General features: G+C 40.8%; 1 protein-coding gene across 1 annotated transcript in view; it reads right to left on the bottom strand.

Annotated features, from left to right (window-relative positions):
* Positions 1-18,094, bottom strand: part of LOC146320361 (rho guanine nucleotide exchange factor 28-like) — a 34,775-nt gene extending 16,681 nt beyond the window's left edge. The window contains exons 1-10 of the mRNA XM_084728596.1: positions 17,814-18,094; positions 10,252-10,373; positions 9,235-9,614; positions 8,349-8,523; positions 6,869-6,980; positions 6,544-6,624; positions 5,580-5,622; positions 3,525-3,614; positions 1,611-1,734; positions 193-337 (exon numbers count right to left, since the gene is read on the bottom strand). Of these exons, the coding sequence (XP_084584722.1) occupies positions 193-337; positions 1,611-1,734; positions 3,525-3,614; positions 5,580-5,622; positions 6,544-6,624; positions 6,869-6,980; positions 8,349-8,523; positions 9,235-9,614; positions 10,252-10,373; positions 17,814-17,898 (1,357 nt within the window). The 5' untranslated portion in view covers positions 17,899-18,094. The remainder of the gene's footprint in view (positions 1-192; positions 338-1,610; positions 1,735-3,524; positions 3,615-5,579; positions 5,623-6,543; positions 6,625-6,868; positions 6,981-8,348; positions 8,524-9,234; positions 9,615-10,251; positions 10,374-17,813) is intronic.
* Between the last annotated feature and the right edge of the window lie 4,485 nt (positions 18,095-22,579).

Raw genomic sequence — 22,579 nt, 5'->3', positions numbered from 1 at the left:
GTGTCCAGATGGCTTTCAAACTGCCCCGCTCCTCGTGATCCATGTTGACTTTGCGAGGGGAAGAAACCTGACTTCACGTCTTTGGCTAAACAAAACATCAAGGCAGCATGTGCGAGCAGATTTACACAAACCCTAAACAGTGCAGCTACCACAGACATAAAACAACAACGGCACTGACAGTACAGTACTTACTGGAGCACTGCAACAGCTCCTTCCCAGAAACAGACTTTTCACAGGCCACACAGAGAGCGGGACCAGATGGAGAAACAGGAACAAACTGGTGTCCATTAACGGCTCCCGACTTCTCCTTTCCCTCCTTCACCTCTTTCCCCTTCACCTGAAACACCAGTCAGACATAAATAGCTTAAACTCGTTCATGTAGCCAACACTTACTGCAGTTAATGCCACAATATCATGTAAGAAACACGACTGTGGGCAGCAGGCAGATACTAGCAGTTATCCTACTGCTGAAACACACCTGTTAAAGTGGAGCTAGTTGAGATAAAGGGGCCTCTGAGTGAGCTTTTCTGTTTGCTTTGTTAAGGGCCATGGAGACAGGCTGCTGCTGTGCTGCTCTATCCTTTAAGGGGGATTCCTCTGTGTGTTTGCGAGATGGTGCAGTGTTTATTTTCTTATCAAACTTCACAAGGAAGTCCGAGAGCGCGTGTTTGTTTTCTGACTGTTCATGTGCGTCGAGTGTCTGTACATACATGGAAACATGTTCTTCAACACTCGCTCACGTGTTTATGAGACTGAGAGAATACTATGGAATGTGTTTTGGTTCCTCATGCTGTGTGAAGGGGGGTTCTGAGCATTATGTAAGAGGATATTTTCACTGTGTCCCGTTGCTAAGACCTGAGGAGAGGGAATTTTCTCCCTCGCCAAATAAAGGCACCATGCACGGACAATGGCTCCCCAGCAAAGGAATCCTGACCTGGGCTGTCTGAGAGGTGGTAAACCTTTTACTGCACAAATTTGGGAGGCCTCCAGCTCTTTTTTTTTTTATATGTACTAATTTAAACTATCATGTAGGTGAAATCGCAGCAGGAAACATATTTTCTCAGGCTGGTATCTGACTCAGAATTTTGCAAGCCAAATCGGATATCAATTCAAAGATTCAACAATTTCTTCCTTTTTTTCCAGCTCAGTGTGCCACACTCAACTCCTCTATCAGTGTACATGAGTACACTTTACCAGTAAGACTCACACTTTAATGCCTTTATTTATCTGTTACATGAAAATCATCTGACCTCCTCACAGTCAGAGAGAGTGTGTGTTCCCTTCCATCTCCTTTGATACTTAGTTTTGTGGTTTGTTGTGATTTTAAGAGTCGGATTATGAAGTTTTAGTTTGTGTTAAGTTTTTAATAAGTGTGCTAGTTAATATAAAATTGTATTTATGATTCCTCATATTTAGAAGTCATCATTGAAATGTTATCCCTGTGTATTTTTGTATGCTTCTTTCTGTTTTATCCAGTTATTGTTATTATATGAGAAAAAACACTCCTTGACTTAAAGAATCTCAGTCAGCTGGAGAGTCCTTCACTGATCATTACAATCTTGAACTTTCAAGGGGCAGCTGTAATATTTGTTTCCCCTGTGTTTCCTCACCTTGGTCTTGTTACGAGTGCTGGACATCCTGCTCTTCAAGAAGCTGAAGGTCCGGCTGACTTTGTACTTTTCTGACTCGACCTTAGATGGGATTATGTACTTGTCCCACTCCTCATCCTCGATCCTGTTTTAGTGTGAACATTCAGTCAGCAACCTCTCACATTATTTTGGCCTGTGGTCCATGCACACTCAATATAAAACCTATCATTATTTGAGTACTTTTAAAGGACCAGTGTGTAAGATTGAGTGGCATCTAGCCGGTTTGTGCCATCTGTAGACATAAACGGTTCATTCTAAGGTAGCAAAAACCGATGATTCTTATTTTCAGGTGAAAACATACTTGTGAATACATTGTAAACTGGTTACAGTGATCAAAAACCTTAAGTAAAGTATAGTAAAGTTTTTACTTTGCTCCATCCGCTTCAGACTGGTTACCTGATGCTGCTACTGTATGTATACTGAAATCATGATCGGAAAAAAAAAAGTAATTTTCTCTCAGTGAAACTCATCATTTAACTGACAATTATGACAAACTGCCAAAAACAACAAGAGATGTGTTTGCAAAACTACAGTGAGCTATAATTTATATACAGTACTGTATTGTATTATAGTGTATTTGAATTATACACAGTACTGTAATTTATTTTGTGAAAATAAATTTGCTTTTAATTTGTGAAAAGCGTTTGAAACAGCTGTATTGTATTTTGAAACAGTCAGTATCATTCAGTTAACAGTGAAGCTGTCTGTTTCATGACTTTATATTCATGCAATAATTATACAAATATTAATTAGATGATCGTCTGCTTGATAAATGAAGAAAAAGAATGAAATCTGTTGTAATATGCATCTGCTCACAGTGATTAATTTGACCCAGGCAGACATAATCACTTTAAGAGGTCTTCACTTTTAAATTCCATTTCAGGCATATTCTGCCAATAAATTCCTGTAAATCTTACACACTGGACCTTTAATATACTAAGAAGAGTGGTAATAATAATCAGGTACATTGGTGTCATGCTGGAATGTAAGAATGTCCAGACAGTCTTCCAGGACCCCTGGTCTACAGACTATTACTCTTAACAACATGCTTGGCATGCTTGGAAGTCACTATGGACTCTAGTGGATTCTATTTATAGCATGACCTTGGCAAGATGCAATTAATAATGTGTCAGCTATTGACAGAAACTTATGCTAGTTAACGTTACACATTCTAGGTGAAAGGCAACGATGACAAAACGTAAACAGGAGAGTCATGCAAAACCTATACTGTGACCTGACACAAAGTGTTAATATAATCTACACCCAATAAAAATATACACATACTTTTATTTTTGATCCAATTTTTCATGAGCAGAAGTAAAAAATCTCAGACTTCTTCTGTGCGATCAAAAGTTTTGTTTCACTCACTTCTCCTTTGCTAGGATAATTCATCAGCCAACAGGTGTGGCATATAAAGATACTGATCAAACAGCAGGATTATTGTACAGGTGTGCTTTGGACACTCTAAAATGTGCAGTTTTATCTTGGAAAAAAAGACATTAATTAGACACTGAACTATGACTATTTCACATAGAGCTACAGATACCACAGTGAATGGATTATCTTGGCAAAGGAGGAAAGCTCACTAACAAGGACTTTAAGAGATCTGTGAATATAATTTGAGAGAAAAACTTTTTTGTGCGCAGCAGAAGATTTAGAACGTTTACTTCAACTGATGAAAAACTGAAGCAAAAACAAAAGTGCTGTGTTTACATTTTTGTTGAGTGTATTTCTGGGGGATCATACATGACCAAATACAGCTGCAAAGAATCCATGTTGTTAATGGATGTGTTAGGGAATGGATTTACGGCGGGGGGGTTAGAATGAGTTAAGCCACTCATGCATGGCTTTGAGGCCGTTTTGATGAAAACATACTCTTTGAGGAACTCTGTGAGGGTGAGATGTTGGAGTGATGCGCTGCTCTCCTCCTCTGCTGACTGGGCCCGCTTACGGAAACCCAAAACCCTGCATGGATATAACACACCTCAGACTGGATTGTTGTTGTGTTTCGGCTCATCAGGAGACTCAAAACGTTAATAATATGATCAAAGATCATCTAAGGTTAGAGTCTACAAACCATTTCTGGTCCCCAGTAAAGTGTGTATGAAAAAAAAAGATGACTGCAGGTTTTACATGTGGATAGTCACATGGATGTTTATGTTACAGACTGTTTTAGTATACCATATAATGTAAAAGCCATTGCTTAAAGGTATGGTTCAGGTTTTTTGAAATGGGTTTGTATGGGGTACCTACAGTAGATGACGGTTGGCATGCCCTCAGTTTGGAAAAGCCACAAAACACAATTTCCACCTAAAAAAATCATTATCAGTTTAGGTATATTACTATATTAAGAAGTCACTATATTAAGAATATTTTCACTGCTTTACCTGGCTTTTCTATTTTCTTCACAGCCACCAGACTCCTTTAGCAAAATCAGCAGTTTCACCTTGCAGAACGTGGGAGTTGCTGGTCTACCGCATCCTCTATCAGTTAGTTTGTTTGTGGTTTTGTCTGACTTTGTGTGTTTAAGGATTAGCTTGGGTTGAACAAAGTCACACAGTAACACAAACGAACTAACAGATTGAGGCAGCAGTAGCTGTGCAAACCTTGTGTTCTGCAAGGTAAAATTACTGTTTTTGCCAAAGGAGTTTGGTTGGTTTGGAAAGAGCAGTATTTGTCTTAACAATGGTGGCTTCTCATCAGAAAAGACTGTCTGACAGTAAGGTATAGCAACATATGCTTAAACAGATATTGATTATTTTTTTCTTGGTGAGCCTTTTTTAATGTAGCTAAAATACATTTTACTGCTTCGCTTCCTACACCAGCACTCCTGCTGCTTCTCCAAATAGGGGGCATGCCAACTGTCATGTACTGTAGTTAATACACCGACTATGGATAACTACCTCATACGACCCCACTTCAAAAAAAACCAAACTCTCCCTCTAAGGCAGAGGCAACATCCACATAATGTTAACATTGGGTGGACACTGATATTGTGAAGGAGAAAAATGGTCAGCGACTCTGATCAGGGTGTTGTTGTGAATACTGTAATATTAATATGATGTTCTCTAATACAATTATCTGATGATCTAATATGATAATCTAATTGCCTAATATGATCTTTTAAAATGTTTCCTCCGTTAGCAATGCATGGTTATTGACAAACAAGATGTATTAGCGCATGATACATTTACGAGGCAGTGAGATGAAATCAGCTGTAAAATGGATATGGATTGTGGTCTTTATGAAATGAAGACAAAAATAGGCACGATGTGTCACATGGTAGTGCTGTAAAGCAAATTCAGTACATTCGTTATAGAGAATACATTACAATATGTACATTAAATCAAATTAATTATCATAGACTTTTCACAGCAGCCATTTTGATATGAAATATTAGAGTAAACACAGGTGTTGCTGATAATACTGTTTAAGGTTCCACTTCTTTCAGGTCAAGTAGAGTCAGGGTGAGCATGTTGGCTCACTGGAAAGGCTCTGATACACTAAATGGAATGGGATCTTAACTAGTTTCATTAGTAACACCTGTGTTTGTCCTACTATTTCACATCAATATGGCTGCTGTGAAAAAGCTCTGTTGATGTGGTCTAGAAATTAGCTTGATGTTTCTGAGGTCTGGAGTCCAGGAAAGTCCTGAGTTTTGCTGTTTACTCAGGGTTATTTTGAGGTTGCAATCAGAGCATATGCTGGCCCTGGCCTTGCAACAGGAAGTATGTCACATCCTGCACACTCAAGACCCCAACCACAGGTTTTATACTGGAGATACACATGCAAACCCACACATACACACATGCAGGCCCTTCTAAGCCAGTCTGTAACCACTGGTCAACACTGATGCCTAAAAAGGGAGGAACATGTGAGCACGGTTGAGTGAGTTGCTGCTGAGCTCATGAAATGAAGCAGTGGTTTTACCTCTTTTCTCTGGGAGTCTCAGTCAGGCTGAATGCTCTCTGCTCTGTAAGGTAGAGTAACAAGGACCAGAAATATATGTCAACAAAAGTGAAGACATTATTTACAGATTATAAGTGAATCAGCCGAGGGAGTTAAAAACCGTCATCCCAGATCAGAATTGAGTTAGAAGCAAATACAAGAAAGCCCTGAAACAATCTGGTATCCAGCAGACCCCTACAGAGAAAGAACAAACAAAGCACAAGAGCATCGCCTTGAAAAACCAGATGACACCAAAGATGGAAAATCAAAACCAAGAGGGAAACAAAATATGTACCCAAATCGAAGGAAAACAGAAACCTCACAGTAGAAACAAGTCCTCCATCAGATGATCTATGAGTTACGTACAGAGTATTTTTCCAAAGCCTCAGGATATTAAAAAATACACAGTCTTAAAGATTTAGACCCCTACTTGTCAGTCATTATATAAATGAGTGTGTGGATGTTTTACTACTAAGAAGTCTTGACATCATGCTTTGGAGAAAGTCTGCTCTTAATCTCCCAGCAATTCAAAATAATAATGTTCGTCTTTGAGACAGTGGTTTGTGCATTGCTCAGTCAGTTCTGCACTCACCACCAAAAACAAAATCTCACCACAGATATAGAGCTGCGCAATTTGGGCCACAATGAGAAACAGAATCATTGTTTTGCAAAACTGTGTGATCAAAATATCTGGGGAAATCATTTTACGGCAAAATGATTTGGTTTCTCCCTACAGCAAAACATTTTTAATCATTTTACTGCAGTTTTTCCATCATGTACAGGTAGACTTTTAAATTAGACTGGGTCATTTAAATAGACAAGATATGCCTTTAATCAGTAGTTCATCCCACGGTTCATCAGAGAGAATGAAAAGACACACTGAAATTTATTCACCCGGCAGCCAGCAGAGTATAAGCTGCTGTTTTAATGTTGTGCTTGTACTTACTAACTTGGTTGAGACGGGAGAGGGATTTAGAGAGAGATAAAGCTTGAAGCAGAGAACGACTGCCGCCGCTGAATGCACCATCTACACAGGACAAAGCACGGCCTTAATGCTGTGCACTCGCATGTACTCATAAACACACATGAGCAGCAGTCGGAGCCGTATCAAAGCAGAGCTGACACTAAACACACAAATACTTCTCTAGAAGTTCAGTTGATTTATGACACCTGTCTGGTCTTCTCCCTGTCAGACATGTGGCACATGTGCCCATTCAGCTGGCTGCTGGGAACAGAAAGGTCATAAGCCAAAGGGGTCAAAGGTCACTCACCTTCTGCCAGATCACTGATGGCTGCGTCTCGGTTTAGCAGCGGCCGTGACGGCTTCGCCTTGGGGGAGGAGTAGGAGTAGGAGCGCAGACGAACCTCAGCCTCCTCTGGGTTCTGGGTGAGGAAGCAGATCAGAAAGGACGGATCAGGCAGATCAGGAAGTTGACTGTCTGGACTTATCAAGTGGTGACTGTCTGTAAGGAAGGCTGTGAATGTTGTATTGCTTTACTTTGCATTTACTGTGGAACATTAGTTTGTAGCATTTTACTATGCCTGTCATGCACTTTTAGTATAAAACCTGCTGCCAAAAAGGCTTTAAAGGGCGACTGCATCTGCATTCTTTTCCAGGTATTTCAAATGGAAACACACACAATGGAAACACACACTCAGCCATTAGTAAAAAGCAGTGACATAGGTTCTCAAAGAAAGCTTAGCTTAATTATGAAGATGCACATTACTACATTTATATGTAGCAGTGTCATCATGGAGAAACCTACATCATGTCACGTGGAAAAACATTGAGAAAATAGCATTATATGTGATATGTACCCCAACCAAAATTTGAATATATAAGGAAAACTACTGGGAAGTTACAGGATGATATAAATACCTCAAAAAAAAAAATTATGGACCCACCATTTAACTGATAACTGAATGAAGGCATGATACATCAGTGGGAACAGACTCTAAGACACAGGAGACCTGCTTATCTGAAGATTTAAGGTCTGTGTACAAGAAATTCAGACATTATTCTCTGAACTGCTTGTTTTGTGTTTGAAAATAATTGCTGAAAACATGTGAACTATGTAGTTCTGAACTGTGAAGTTTCTGTGTTCACTGTTTTTTGGGCAGGTTCATTGATGCAGTGGAGCCATACGTATCCTGACACGTTATAAACTAGAGCACATTAGCAATAGCAGTGCAAGTGACGAGAAGACCAGTTCTTTTAAGTAACCTGGTTCATTTCCTTCACCTGTTACAAGCAAAGCAAATCATAAATGACCTATTTGGATTCTGACTCTGGTGGCTCAAACATGTATATCAATACAAGTCCAGTAAAGCTGCCAGACAGAGCAGCCATTTTTCAAGTTGTGTGGTATTTGGCACTTGAGACAGCAGACACACTCCCACTGTTTCAGAGCAGAGACAACTGCATATTTCTTCACGATTTTGAAACCTAATTTTATATATTTGGCAATTTTTTTAATCATTCACATTTGGCTGGATGGTTAACATATTTTTCTGTGGTGTGACAAATTCAGAACACACATTTTTTATTGTTTTACACAGACTTTAGAGTCAAACTGTGTCTGTTTATAGATGCATGCAATAGGAAGAATCAAAAACTTGTTATGAAGGCAATATAGCCATAAAGACAGTGTTTGAATTGACTGTTTGGCATAAAGACGTGAGGGATTTCACATACATGGATAAAAACACTGTAGCTGGATAGTTAATACAACATGTTTAATGTGGGTGTACCTTGGTGGACTGGTGTGTGCTGTCAGAGAGCGTGCGGTTAAAGTCTGGTGACGTGTCAAAAGAGTCCCTCTCCTCTCCAGAGCTGGATCGTAGGATGGACTGCTGCTTTAAGGATGAGCAAGGGTAAGAATATCCCAGGATGTCCTCTTCTCCACTGTCACACTCCAGACTGGGACTATTTACACATAAATACACGCATGCAAGCACAGATGCAAAAACACATAATTCAGTGAACTATCAGGCTTGCTACAGGATCTCCATGATGACCTCCACCACTCTGAACAGATAAGTGCAGATGATCTTGATCTTAAAATCACCACAGGCAGGTAGGGATGGGTACTGAGAACTCCGTAGACAATTTAATCTGTAGCTGTGTCAATAAGCACTATCAATATCAAAAAAATCCTAATAATACCCATCCCTAATGGAAACTCATCATAGCCAAATCAAGACTATAATCAGGCTTTATACTGTGCATCATTTTGCCGACTTCGGTGCTCACAGAGGAGATCCTGCAGCACTGAGGAAACTGGAAAGAATGTTCCGCAACTTCAACACACAAACAACTCAATTGTGTCCAGGCTTCCTGTCACTTTCCGCACCTTCGCTGACTACAATCACTGCGCAAAACGTCAAGAAATGCTGTTGCTGAAATTCCAAACAGATGATGCTCGGTTGTCTCAGTCTGGGTTAGTCATGAGACTGTTTTTGAGAACAAGTTTCTAAATTAGTGCACTGATTATGAGTGATTGTTCTCTCACTTTAACATAAAAACTCAACTAGCTATCAGGAAGTCACACTAAAAGCTTCACAATTAAGTATAACAGTTCACACTTTAAGTTCTTTTCAATTTTTTATTCAATAATAAACAGAAATAGTGTCCTACCTTAGGCCCCTGCTCGTCTCCGTCAAGCTGCATCCTCTGCAATTCAAAGCCGGAGAAACTGGCAGGCTCGGCTGCGCCTGACGCCTCTGTGCTCCTTCAAACAAGCGGAAGGGGGAAGCCAGCGGGGAGGAAGGAAAAGACGGGGAGGAAGCAAAGGGAGAGGGGGGAGAGACGAGAGGGGACGGCTCCCTGTGATTCTCCAGGCTGTGGCCTTGGATCCGTCTCTCCCCGGTAAGCGGTGAGGATGGGTGCCGGTTCTGGGAGCAGTTTCTTGAGTCGGGAGGAGTCATGGAGGAGTCCCAGCGTGGGCTGCCAACATGGGTTGCAGGGCTCACCTCCTCCTCCCCTGGAGAGCGGTATTTAATGTCAGCGTCATCCACCTGGAAGAGAGAAGTGAGAACTGAAGGAACCGTTCCACGGGCTGATTTGTGGCTCCTGTAACAGAACATTTTACATCATATGAGCGAAGACCATTTTCAGATTCATGTTTTAAACTACAAACTGAAGTACATAACATATTTTTACCTAAGCTACTAGAAAGAAATGTTCCACTTTACTTTACAGTACACTAATAAGACATAACAACCTGTAATTTGTATTAACTAAAAAAAAAAGTATGCTTTATTAGTCCATATTAGATCATTTAATAGACTTTCTTAGAGGGTAATTAGGGACACATTACAACAGACCTGTACGTAAAGTAAAGAGTATTATTTCCCACTGTTAGACCCTTATTTGACTTTATTATAAAGTCATTTGGGACACATTACGACAGAAATGTAATCTACTTCCCTATTTAAAAATAATCTGTGAACCAGATAGGAATAAAGGTGGAATAAGGGTCCAACAGTAGGTAATAATGTCTCTGATAAAGTCAAATAATGGACTAATATTAACTAATAATCATATTATTTCTAGTTTTGTCTAATTTGATACAAAATACAGCTTGTTATCTCTTATTAGTGCGCCATAAAATAAAGTGCGACCAAAAGAAACAGTAAATTTAGCTGGACTCACCTGGTCCACCAGCATGGTGTTGGCGTACACTCGGTCTTTGCCGTGTATCATCGCTGACAGTCTGGCAGCAGCAGCCAGAGTCGGGGACGAGGCCTGGCTCTCCCGTATGGACTGATTTTTCTCTGCAGAGAGGCGGAGGAGCCACACAGAGAGGGGATTTTTCAATATTACATTTGGTTACCACAGCAACACCAAATAACTTCTCACAAACACGGGAAGTGACATAGACATCCTGGGCAGTTGCATGTCATTGTTCAGCACCAAGAGTCTCTGTGTGAGTGTGTGTGTGTGTGTGTCTGTCTGGCTCTTTGCACACACACGTGAACGGGCGTGCATGGAGTTGTGACTGGGCATCTGTAGGCATGTTTCTTCTTCCCCACCCTGCCTTCGATGCGGCGGGTGAGTGGAAATAACTGCCGGTGAGCACACAGTAGCATTGAGAGGAACCCTGTCGACACAGTAGAGTCACTGTGAGCAGCAGCCTGGCTTTGCTGTTAAACGGGCAAAAACACTCCTGCTCTCAAAACACACACACAGCTCCCACTGGGATGTTGCTCGGCACAGAACACAGACTCTCCACAACACAATTTCTTGGAAAGTATTTCAGGTGAGAAAACAACCTACAGATACGAGGCCGAAGGTTAAACAGCACTCACTACAACAAACCTTTGATGATACATTTATTAAATTGTTCAAGCTTATTTGCACAGTGTGATGAAATATAACAAGGTAAACAGAGAAACAATTTAGTTTCGCTCAATTCCTGGATGTTTATGGGGTCATGATTATGATATCGGATCACACAGATATTCAACAATGTAGCCAAGATAAGCCAATATTGCTGTTTGACGTAACTTCAGAGTTTCTGACTCTGGGAAAGTGGGAAAAACAGTAACATTCCCCTGTTTGCAGCCCCCACTGATACACTACAGGTACATATGAAACACATAATCTGTTAAACTGAATGCTCATGATGCACAGTCCTGAACAAAATACATAGTGTTATTGAACTGGTGGGGAAAACTACTTAAACTGGAGGTCTGGTATCATGTGATATAATCAAAAGCTCCAGAACAGCAACTAAATACATCAGCTGCTGTTTTCAAGGACAAAAATGAACTCAACAGTATATTTAACTATATTTCCATTACAAGCTCCATCTGCTGATGAAGATCATGTCGTATGATTAAAAGCCCTGTAACAGCTACTAAATGGATCTTGAGATGGGATTTTTTACTTTTATTTTTGGTAAAAGGCTATTTTCAAGGTCAGGAACAAACACTGAAACTCAAAGGTTTGTGTTCAGGCAGCTGAGGCTCAGAAGGCGGAGCAGGTCGTCCACTAATCTCTGTGTTGGCGATTTGATCCCCGCTCTTCTAGTACACATGTTAAAGTGTCCTTGGACAAAATACTGAACTAAAGCTGCAATGATTAGTTCCTTAATCGAAAGAAAATCATTTACCAACTATTTTTGGTAATAGTCTCAGTCATTTTTCAGACAAAAATGTCAAACAGTTACTGATTAAGTGTCAGGATTTTATGCTGTCTTTGGTATTTATGACAGTAAATGAAGATTCTTTGGGTTTTGGACTGTTGGTTGGACAAAAGAAGTAATTTTTAGACATCACTTTGGCATCTGAGAAATTGTCTTGAACATTTATCATATTTTTTGTGTATTGTCTCAACAATTAAGTGATTAATTGTGGAAATAATTGGAACATTAATCAATAACGAAAACTGCAGCTCTAAATGAGAGGGCAATTGTAAATCCCTTTAAGACAGGGGAGACCTGTGTAAATGTAGTCCATTTACCTGATGCTCCAGATCAGTTTCCACTTAGTGTTACAGTACAAAACACTGACATCGGACAAAGTTTTCTGTCTGACTTTGTCTGATCTCAATTCCTCACTCTGCTCTGGCCTGTGTGTTACATCTTTAACATGTTGTTATTTATTGTTTGGCTGATTTTGAATGCTGTCAAAATGAACTAAATCAAAAATGAACCAGGATTCTGATCTACTGACTTTTTTTTTTTTTTTAATGTCTAATGTTTAGCTACTTCTAATCAATAATCGGTGGAGAAATGTTTCCCTGTCTCTTCAAGAGACGACTTTCCTGCTGCATGATTGCTGAACATCAGCTCAAAACGATCTACAAAGATACGAGTCAGTCTAGAAAGAGCCACTTTTTCGTTCTTTCTCTAGGGTTTCGTACCTGTGTGCTTAGGACTTTTTTACTTTTTGGTGTGGTATTGAAAGAGGTATGATCTCTTTTTACTAGCACTGTATTGAAGTTTAAAATTCTGGTATTGTGACATTCCTACATCCAATGAACCACACATCAACTTTGGGGCTGATCTATGAGCGTGCTTTTCCTGGCTGGGATGAAGTGTCTTTGATGGCTTCAGGGGGTGTACAGTTCAAGGTTCCAACTTGTGAATGTTTCATAATACTTGTTACATCTAGTTGGACCTGGCACCAAAGTTTAAAGTTTACCATTGACGTTTTAAACATCTAAAATCTTTAGGCTCTCAAACTTCCACCATGACCAGTCAACATCACCAAACCTACCCTGCAACTACTCATAAATGCTCAAAAATAAATGCCCCCTCAGTGCTTCCACTGGAGCTTATAAGTAAGTACAGAGAGACAGACTGTGGTTCAGTTCTCACAGCCATGACAGCATTATGCATTTAAAGTTCTGGAAACAAAACTAATCATATTAGCAACAGGTAGTAACAGTGCAGTACTCATCACAGTAACCAGAAGAGGCAGCTTCATTAGCTCAGTTATATTACTATGTTCCTAATGACAGTCTCACCTAAAGCTGGCCAGGCAGTACCTGTAACAATGCCAGTGGTGCAAAACACGTCTTTGGCATGGCTGTTTCCACCTAAACTGCTCAGGCAGATATTAAACTGAGACTTAATAATAAAAAAAAAACCCTTATCCATAGTTTATACAAAGCTGCCAAGCTGCCAGCACCGCAGAGTCAGAGAAGAGAAGAGCAGCATTTGTAGCAGAGAATAAATCAGACCAATAATTGGCTGTGCTTCCTGTAGGCGGTGAGTCCAATAAATCTTGAGAGGCAGCAGGGGGACATAGATGAGGACACCAGATGATCCCTGTTCCTTCCAAATGCAAAGACTCAAGCTGAACCACTGCAGGATGCACAGAGCTAAAACTGCACCATATCTTCCAGAAATTAAATGTACTGTAAGTTACTACAGCCTGAAATAAACATTACAACCTGTTCTTCTGTTCCCAAAAAAACCCTTCTGGATCCTCTTAGTTCCACATGAAAACATTATACTGTAAAAGAATTTGAATCCAGATCCATGATACCCGCACAACGTCATGTTAGACCCTATCCTATATATCGTAGGATTAGTTTTAGTCCTACATCAAATCCAGAGAGGGGGTCAGATCTTGGATGCGGGTCAAACCACTGTTTGAAAGCAGATACTGTTTCATAAAAGCCCACTTAAGGAGCTTGACGGACAGCGCTAATAGTTAAGGTTCTGGGCCAAGTCCAAAGCCACAGCTGGCTGCCATGGGCCCGATCATTCACACACCTCTGACCCATAAACACCGCCTCGGTGAACATTACTGTCAGGCGCTGCGATCTGTGTTTAACATTAGTTAACTGGGGGAATAACAGAGAAGCAGGGAGTTCATATTACTAACAAGTTAGAGCTGCACAAAATCAATCTTTCTGCCGGTGAAGCTGTCTTCATCGCTGAGGCAGAGAACACTGTCCGCAGGTTGCCATTTCAAAGAAGGTTTTAAGGACCACAGAGCAGTGCGTGGGGTTATTTGTACAGGATTTCGCTCACAGAAGGTATATTTGGATGTGATGTGATATTCAGAGCATGTCCCCGAGTGAGAGCCAACCCTATACAGTAGCAGCGCCTAGAGCAACAGCAGCAGCAGAGAGAAAAAGAGAGCTGGAGCTTTACAGAGTCCCAGACAAAGAGCACAGTCACTGCCAGGTTTCCAGACCAGGGCAGTTAAACACAGAAAGTGACCCTTCAACCCATGCACACCCCTGGGAGAGAGGGATCGAGGAAGGCAGGATGAAGGGGGGGGGGGGGCAGGGCTGTCACAAGGGCTCTTTCTCAAGGTTTTCTCTCTTTGGAAACTGCTGGTGTTCTGAAAATGGCTAAAAGGTTTGAGATAAAGATATTAAATAGGTTGAAATCCTATTCAATATACAGTCTATGTTTGACGCAAGTTGTTTCTCCCTACTCCCTCCTCGCCAGACCCAAGGAAGCTCAGGCAGGCTGCAGGGACACTGCAGGACTGCTGGCTAGCTAGCACAACATTTAAATTGACAATAACAAGACAAGTCCTACACTCTATGTTGATCAGCTGTTTATAATTGTCCGGTGTCTGTCGATGTGAAGTTAACCCTGTCATCTCGAAAATTAAAGCCCACAGCTCTGAAAATACACAATCTGGAGTTGTAGTTCAGTGACTGCCTGTCTTACTGGCTGCCAGACTCCATTAATATATTGTTCAATTTAACTGTTATAAACATCTACTCCTTCTAAAAGATTTCTGAGAATTTCTCAAGACTTATAAACAGACAGCTACTCATTCGGCGAACCTTCTGCATTAATTTGAGGTCTAATTAAAGTGAAATGGGCAAACAATAACAGTTGTTACATTTGTTTATAGTATGTTATTTTAGAGAGAATGTGCATACTCAGCCCTATTTCAATGACCCAATCCTGCAGGGCACCATAATTGTTAATTGTGTAAATACCTAGGCTTGTTTATTATGAGTATTAATTAATTATTTGTCCATGCTGTCCCTCTTTTATGACGTAAGCGGCTTTTTAAGCACTGCGCTAAACAACTGTCACTTTGGAGAAAGCTGGGAGAAATTAGGAACCAAGTGAAACAACAAGCAGAGTCTAAAAGAACAGCAGGTGTCATTAACTCACAAGAGGAGAGAGGTAATTATTATTTGACTTCAGTGCTCGTGGAGGGCTGTTTAAATCATTAAAACAATTGACCACCAAAATCCACAAACCCACTCTGAGTTATGACACCTGCGGTCAAACCTCCTGGTCCAAGCATCACATTGTGCGTTCCCACCGTGTTTACATTTCAGTGTGTCACCCGGCCTGAGAGATCCAGGAGGAGGTAAACTCAGAGTGAGCACCGATCAATCCTCAGAGTGAAGAAATAAACTCGTGGCTCTGCACACCTGAAATCACATTTCACTTTGCAGGTGCATTGTTACACCAGAGCTGCTTTACTTTAGATTCTGACTTCTGAAAATGTCTTCATCCACTTGGAGAATATATGGTCAGTTTAAAAAAAAAGTTTATACAGTGCTGCTGTTTCTGCTCTGCAGCTGAACTGCACAGACAGGCAGTGTGTATAAAACATTTCTGATGTCAATCACAATTAAGAAGCAATAACATGGATAATCTTGCAGAGGTTTATGGAGAAAGATGAGGAAAAGGGGACTGGAGTTGAGCCATGACACAGACATGGCAGTAACCTGATCTTCCTCTGTGTCTCTCTCTCTCTCTGGCTCCCTCTCTTCCCAATGAAACACACACAGCCACTTGCATACAAGCTATGAACTGTTTAACCATTCTGGTTGAATTTTGCACTATTTTAAGCATTCTGCTCAGCTCTCCCATGACTAATGATCAGGAAAAAAACTTCTATGTCAAGTTTAAGCACAAGGTTTAACTTGACTTTGGTTTAGTTTCTCATGAAATGACAATAAAGCTGCACAATATGGAAAAAAACATATTAGGATTACCTTGATAGATATGATCAAGGGCTTCTAACCCACTTCCAAAGTCAAATTCAGACACTTTCCAAGTATTTCCAAGATGTATTTGCAAGCTTTTCTAGGACCTTAAAGCTGTGTTAAGTCACATATTTACAGTCTACACTTAAAATGATTATTTTAACTTCTAAATCCCATAAAACCAGATGTTATTGCGCTATAAACAATCAAAATTATGTTTCATGATAATATTCTACAGAAGATTGAAACATTAAAAGGACAAAAACAACAAAGCTGTATGTTTCAAAATGTGTCATGCTCTTTCAAATGTTTACTTCTTTATCTAAAAAGCAAAATATTCAGTCAGCAAATTATGCAAGTAATGCAATTACAATTTCAGGCAGCATTTCCAGCACTTGTATGAACTGTGATGATTAGTGGGAATGATCATTTTTGCATCAATCACAATTTTCATATTCACAGAAAAAAATAAAACTATTGAAATCATGATGACGTGACATTTGTTGGGGTCTGTACCAAACAAACATGTTTTCTTACATCTGGAGAACATGATTTGTAGGTCAGGGCATCCCTGCAGCACTTCAGTACTTCATTGTAATGCTGTTTGACTAACTGTGCAGCCCTAAAAGACAATAAACTATGGCAAACGCTAAACTTCAGTTCACACTTGAGTGACACAAAAACAAAAAGTGATCATGACTATCAGCTGCAGGTACCTGAACTCTTGTATATAAAGGATTATATTAAGCACTGGGCCTCAGTTTTGCACTTCATGAACCCCAGCCGTCACATGAGGCCATACACAGCTCCTCTGTGGGGTTCATTCATGCACACAACGGTGTCGCCCGAGGATGTCAAAAGTCCCAATCAGCTTTGAGCAGACATCTGACATTCCCCAACATACTGTCAGATATCAGGTTACATCACTGGCAAACATGCACTTATCTCACTCTGATTGACTCACTCCTGCAGCAGCAGTGGAGGCCTGTGAATAAGCATGTGTAATGGGAACAGTCTAATTTTAACTGTATTGTTCCACAGTGAGCAGTGAGACGTGTCTGCCAGGAGGGCAGTTTGCCATCTCTGACATGATGTAAGCAGTAAGAAAAGAGATGCAACAAAATGAAGAAGCAATCAGCAGAAAAAGCAATCTGTTCCCTGCCTGTGAACTACAGATGTAAGTGAGCGTTCTGCTAAAAAACAGCATGTTTACATCTTGTATTTTCCTACTGATGTTCATTAAAGTTAGAATCAGCAGGATTTGCTTGAATTGTTTGTAAATGTACCAGAAAGATAGTTGATTGTTGAGTCTCATTCTCAGGATGTCAATTACCAATGTTTTGGGTTGATGAAGCATCCCAAATACAGCAAAATGATGAGAAAATAAGAAAATACAGACAGAGGGCAGGGTCTCTTCAGATACAGCCAGCACCACACACTTCTAATGGATCATAAGTGATTATTAAGAGAGATTAAGTTTATCTAAGTTTTTAGGAACGTTTAACGTGTGCTGACCCTATCAATAAACAAATAAACTCATGCAAAATTAGTACAAATTAGCCACTTTCTTTCTGACATCCATCCACATAAATCTAATGTCAAACACTGAGTTTCTAAGAGGATTTGACTGTTTGATCTGTGAAAATAAAAGTGACCTTGTCAACTTTAATGGCTATTTATACAACCAAGAAATAACTGTCAGTGTGACTGGATTCAGAGACAGTTCTTCAATAAACTAATAAATTAAGATTTCCACTTACACCAGTCAGAGCACCACTCAGTGTTACCTTTTTTGCCTGCTTTCCTGCGCATCCTCATCTTGGGAAACGAGGGCCAGGAGTAGTTGAAAGGAGAGTCTGAGTCAGAATCCATGATTTGCCGTCTTCTAGAAACCCTTCTTCATCCAAACAACTCGAGGTGCTTGATAAGTTAAGAAGCAGTGCCTCAGTTTATATCCATTTCCCAGTGACGGCTGAACAGACTGCGGACTAGCTGCAGCGTTCAATCTCCTTTTTCCAGAGCCCCGCTGTAGACACTCTTGACACTTCAGGAGTGAGCCAGCATGTTCCCCTCTGTCTCCCCCTGCCACCCCTCCCCCTAAGATCCACCCCCTCCCCCCTTCACAACTCTGCACCAACTGTCTGACAGAGCCGGGACCGAACCCTGAGTTTCCTCCCTATCTGCCACTTTCTTTTCTCCTTTGTCAAATCTTTGCCAACCTTTGGGTGTCCAAGTCTTTCTCTGTCCCCCTCAGTCACTCATCTACCACACACAGTACGGAGGGAGAGGAGGAGAGATCAACACATGCTGACAGGAGCAGGGGGAGGAGTGTATTGACGGCCGGAAAGAGTGACTGAAGGAGGGAGAGAAACAGACAGAGACAAAGTCAAACATAGGAGTGACTTCAGAACCTACAGCGAAGACAAACATGAGGGGTAGACAGCTTAGTGGAGGTGAGTCTCAGCCACAGGAGAAATCATTAACCCCATGAGTTCATGATTGTCTCAGAGATGTGCCAGGCTGCAGAGCTGCACACTCCACAAAGTGCAAGGCATTCACCCAAAATATGCCTGATGCCACGTCTGAAGAGAGTCCTTCTCAATCACTCCACTTTCTCTGTCTCTTTCTCTATATTTTAGCATGTCAAAGCCACGCTGAGGGGGAAACAGGGGGGTGGTAGACTGCCAGGTCAGCAGCTTCACCATGGAGACAGCAGTGAGAGCCGCTGCTGTTTTCTTCTTCCTCGCTTTTTTTTTTTTTTCTTCCCCTTTTCCTTCTCTTGCCAACTTGCAGGAGTACAGTGCTCCATTTGCAGCTTGCTAGAGGTGGTAAAAGTGAGAGAATGGGACGGTGAAGGGGTTTTAAGAGACAAATCAGACAATGGCATTATGGAAAGAGGCCAAGCATGGGTTTATAAATGCACATAAATGAAGGAATGTGATAAAAAAGAGAGAAAAAACGGGGGATGAGAAGGGTTTTGTAGGCAGAATATAAACAGAGGCGGTCCACTGAGACTATAGAAAGACGTTTTGTGTGTGTGTCTGTGAGGGTGTGTGTATGCATGAGGGTGTTGGCACTGTACGAGTGAACATTAACGCTGCCTTTGTGGGGTCTGTGTGAGGTTTAATCCTTTTTTCCGTTCTCCAATTAGATCCCTCAGCCGGGGTCGGAGACTCTTGTTAGCGTTCCTGGCGTTGTTCTCATCATCGGTTGTCACCCTGCCAAACTATCCATATCATAAATCCCTTTCTCTTACTCTCTCACACACTCAAACACACACACACACACACACACACACACACACACACACACACACTGATCTCACACTGCTCCACTCTCCTCTCCCTGGGGATTTCAACAAGCTGCTGGAAAACTGCATTCAGAAAAGCCCTGGCAACCCCCATTCAGCCACAAACACCCCTTTTTTTCACTTCCCCATACCCCTTGCCCCCTTCAGAGCGCGCTTCCCCACTGCATTCTCCCTCTCAAACACACAAGTGCACACTGATGACACACACACACACACAAACCTCCTTCCTTTCTTCAGCTGTGGAGAGTAGAGCACCTCAGGATGAAGTGGCCTTTGCTGTTTGTTCACTAAACTCACATTAAAATGCTGACCTGGGGGGTTGCATGAGTCTGTCTGTTTGTGTGTGTGTGTGTGTGTGTGTAGGTATTTGGGGGCAAGTGTGTGTTTTGGGTGGGGTGTTTGAATTTTCGGGGCATTAGGAGGGCAGAGGTGGGGGAAAGAGGAGGAGGTGGAAAGTTTGAAGATGAGAGAAAAGCTTGTTGTTGTTGTTGTTGTTTTTTTTAATTTGATTATACTTTTTACTTATGGACATGTAAATTCTGCAAGCCGAAGAGCCTACTGCATTTTATTGGAAGAAAACAGATATTCCAAGTATTGAAAGTTATTATGAATGGTATTAGAGAGGATAACTTACACACTTAGAAAACAAAACAAAATAAGTTTGAGGAAATCTGGAAATGAGCGTTTCTACAGATTTTCTATTTTAAAATTGAATATTTTTCCAGATCAAAATTTCCAGACTTCCCTGTAGATTTTCAGACCCTATTCGACATCTGATTACAAATAGCTAGATCTTTATTATATAAATAAATGTTATAAAATCCAACATGTATGGTATTGTTGCAAACTAACTGCCAGAAGATTTTACTTTGTGCTGCATCAGATAAATTGATTACTGCTGTGTGGAAAGTTGGATGACGTTCCGCTGTTAAACATTTATTATTTTCCCTCAACATATTGAATAAATATTATCATATTATTGTTCCCTCCATATTTTTGTAGTCTCTTTTATAGATAAGAACCAGAAGGAGTTGAAACGTTTAATAATTAAATGATCATCACCTCTGTGCAGCCTTGTTTGTTCACAGTGTCCATGGAAACAATGCTGAATCCTGCCATAATGGTATGGATTTGTTACACTGAAAAGATTGTCTGTTTACTTTCTGATAACTACATCACTGCATAACTCTTACATGCTCAGACAAGCTTCATAACTGGTTATTTGTTATGCTTTATATATACAATTCAAATATACTGCTGCACTTTCTTTCAAACTAATTTGGTTGTAGATGTCTGGATTTGGTGCAGTTATGAGGCACTGGAAGCAGAGCTGTTTTGCAGGCTGTGACATACAGATGCAGCTCTGCAAAGGAGTGTGTGTTCGGTCGCACGCCATACTTCTTGTCTTACAGTCGACAACATCAAGCTCGATCTGGCCTGCGCTCTTTCACACATAAATGTCATAAATGCCATGAGACATTTATTTTTTTTTAATTCTGAATTTTATATTTTAGAAAACACAACAGCAGCAATACTCTCCATATTCATACCACACCATATCATACTCTCTTGTCTTTTTTCCATAGTTATCTAGACCTGAAAATGACTAAAATCAAATTCCATACTTTTTAACACTGGGTGGGAACCCTGTGTTTTGCATTCCTCAAAAATGCAAGCATTAGACATACAGCATTGAGACTTTTTTTGTTTTATTTGTATATTTATTTTGCTGGGTTTTTTTTTTTTGTTTTGTGGGGTTATGTCATACCTTTATCTTTTGTTAGCTATACATTAGTGTTTTGTTTTTGTGTTATGTTATTGGAAAGGATCCCTGAAAATGAAGTGGAGGTGGAGGAACATTGTTTGTCCTTGTCATTTGTGTTGATACAAGAAAACTAATACACAGTGTTTACAAAAAAAAATAATATAACCTGCTGTAGCAATACTGTATTTCATGCCAATAAAGTTTTAGTCATTTGAATTGAGAGAAACAGCTGACATCAAGAAGACAGTGGAACATGACAACTACACTCGACATTCCTCATCCCCTGCTTAAGCTCAGGGCACAGAAGTTTTGTCTGTCTATTCGATGACGCATTACCTGAAGTCGAACGGCCGTATCAAATGTGATACAAACAGGACTAGGATCCCTCTATGTGCTTCACTTCTTTGTTATAAAAAAATGTAAAATCCTGACGGTCAGCCGTAATGCCTGACAACTCAGGAATGTCTAATGAGTTACTGAAATTCCTCAAGGGTCAAATAAGCATTGTAGTCCCGGAAGAATTACACATATAAAACCTGAGTCATGTTCAGTCTGAGCTGTTTTTTTTATATAAACATGGCATTTAGGGGAAACTTGATCCGAGTGACCAGTGTTATTCAACTGAACCACAGAAAGTGTTTGAGGGCATCTACTGAGGTCACAGTGAGTCTTCAAAGACTGCACAGAAAACATGAAAGTCCTCAACCAGCTAACAAACACACACACTCACATGCACACAGAGTAGAAAATGGCTAAACCAGCTCATATGGAAAACAACACCAGCCGCAGGAAGTGAAGATTGCAGATGTCCAGTGCCAAGTGTTATAAAGCCTGAAGCCTCAGCTTGTAACCACAGCATTCTTACACTGAGGCATCAGTCTGCTCTGCAGCAATACACGCCAATTATTAACCCACAGGATGTTCCCACTCTCAAATCCTCCCCTGCTTCCCGTCCAGAAGCAGATCAGAGTGAAGCCACCTTCAGCCACCTAGTTAGGATTCATTCCTGTTCCCCCTGTCACCGCTGGCAGGAACAGGATGACTCAGGATTTGCTACGGGAGAGCTCCCTGTGTGTCGTATTAAAAAGATTCCTTCTCGGTGCCACAATCACTGCAAACACAGAGTGACAAGACTCTAGAAACTCCAGAGAGGGGGGTGGGGTGGGGGGGGGGACAAGCCAGTAGGGTGAAATGTGATCCTGTAGTCCGCGGGGATGGTAGACAGCCATGGCCGAGGATTAGAGTCGAGTTCCAAGTTCTGTTCAGGAAAGGAAATGTTTCCTGCAGTTGGACTCGCTTAATGATTAGAAGCTACTTGGATGACTTCCTATGAATATAACACCACCTAAAACAACAGCGATCGATTTCAGTCTGCACAAAACATGGTCTGCAGCTGAGACACCGCAAGCTCCAAAATCAAAACCATACATGTATCTAAAAACAGGCTTCTGAGAAAGGGAGGAACTTTAAAAATAAAA

The sequence above is a fragment of the Lutjanus erythropterus genome, chromosome 10 (genome assembly GCF_056507025.1).
Source record: "Lutjanus erythropterus isolate fLutEry1 chromosome 10, fLutEry1.hap2, whole genome shotgun sequence".
Classification (NCBI taxonomy): Eukaryota; Metazoa; Chordata; class Actinopteri; order Lutjaniformes; family Lutjanidae; genus Lutjanus; species Lutjanus erythropterus.
This window is presented reverse-complemented; position numbering and strand designations above follow the sequence as displayed.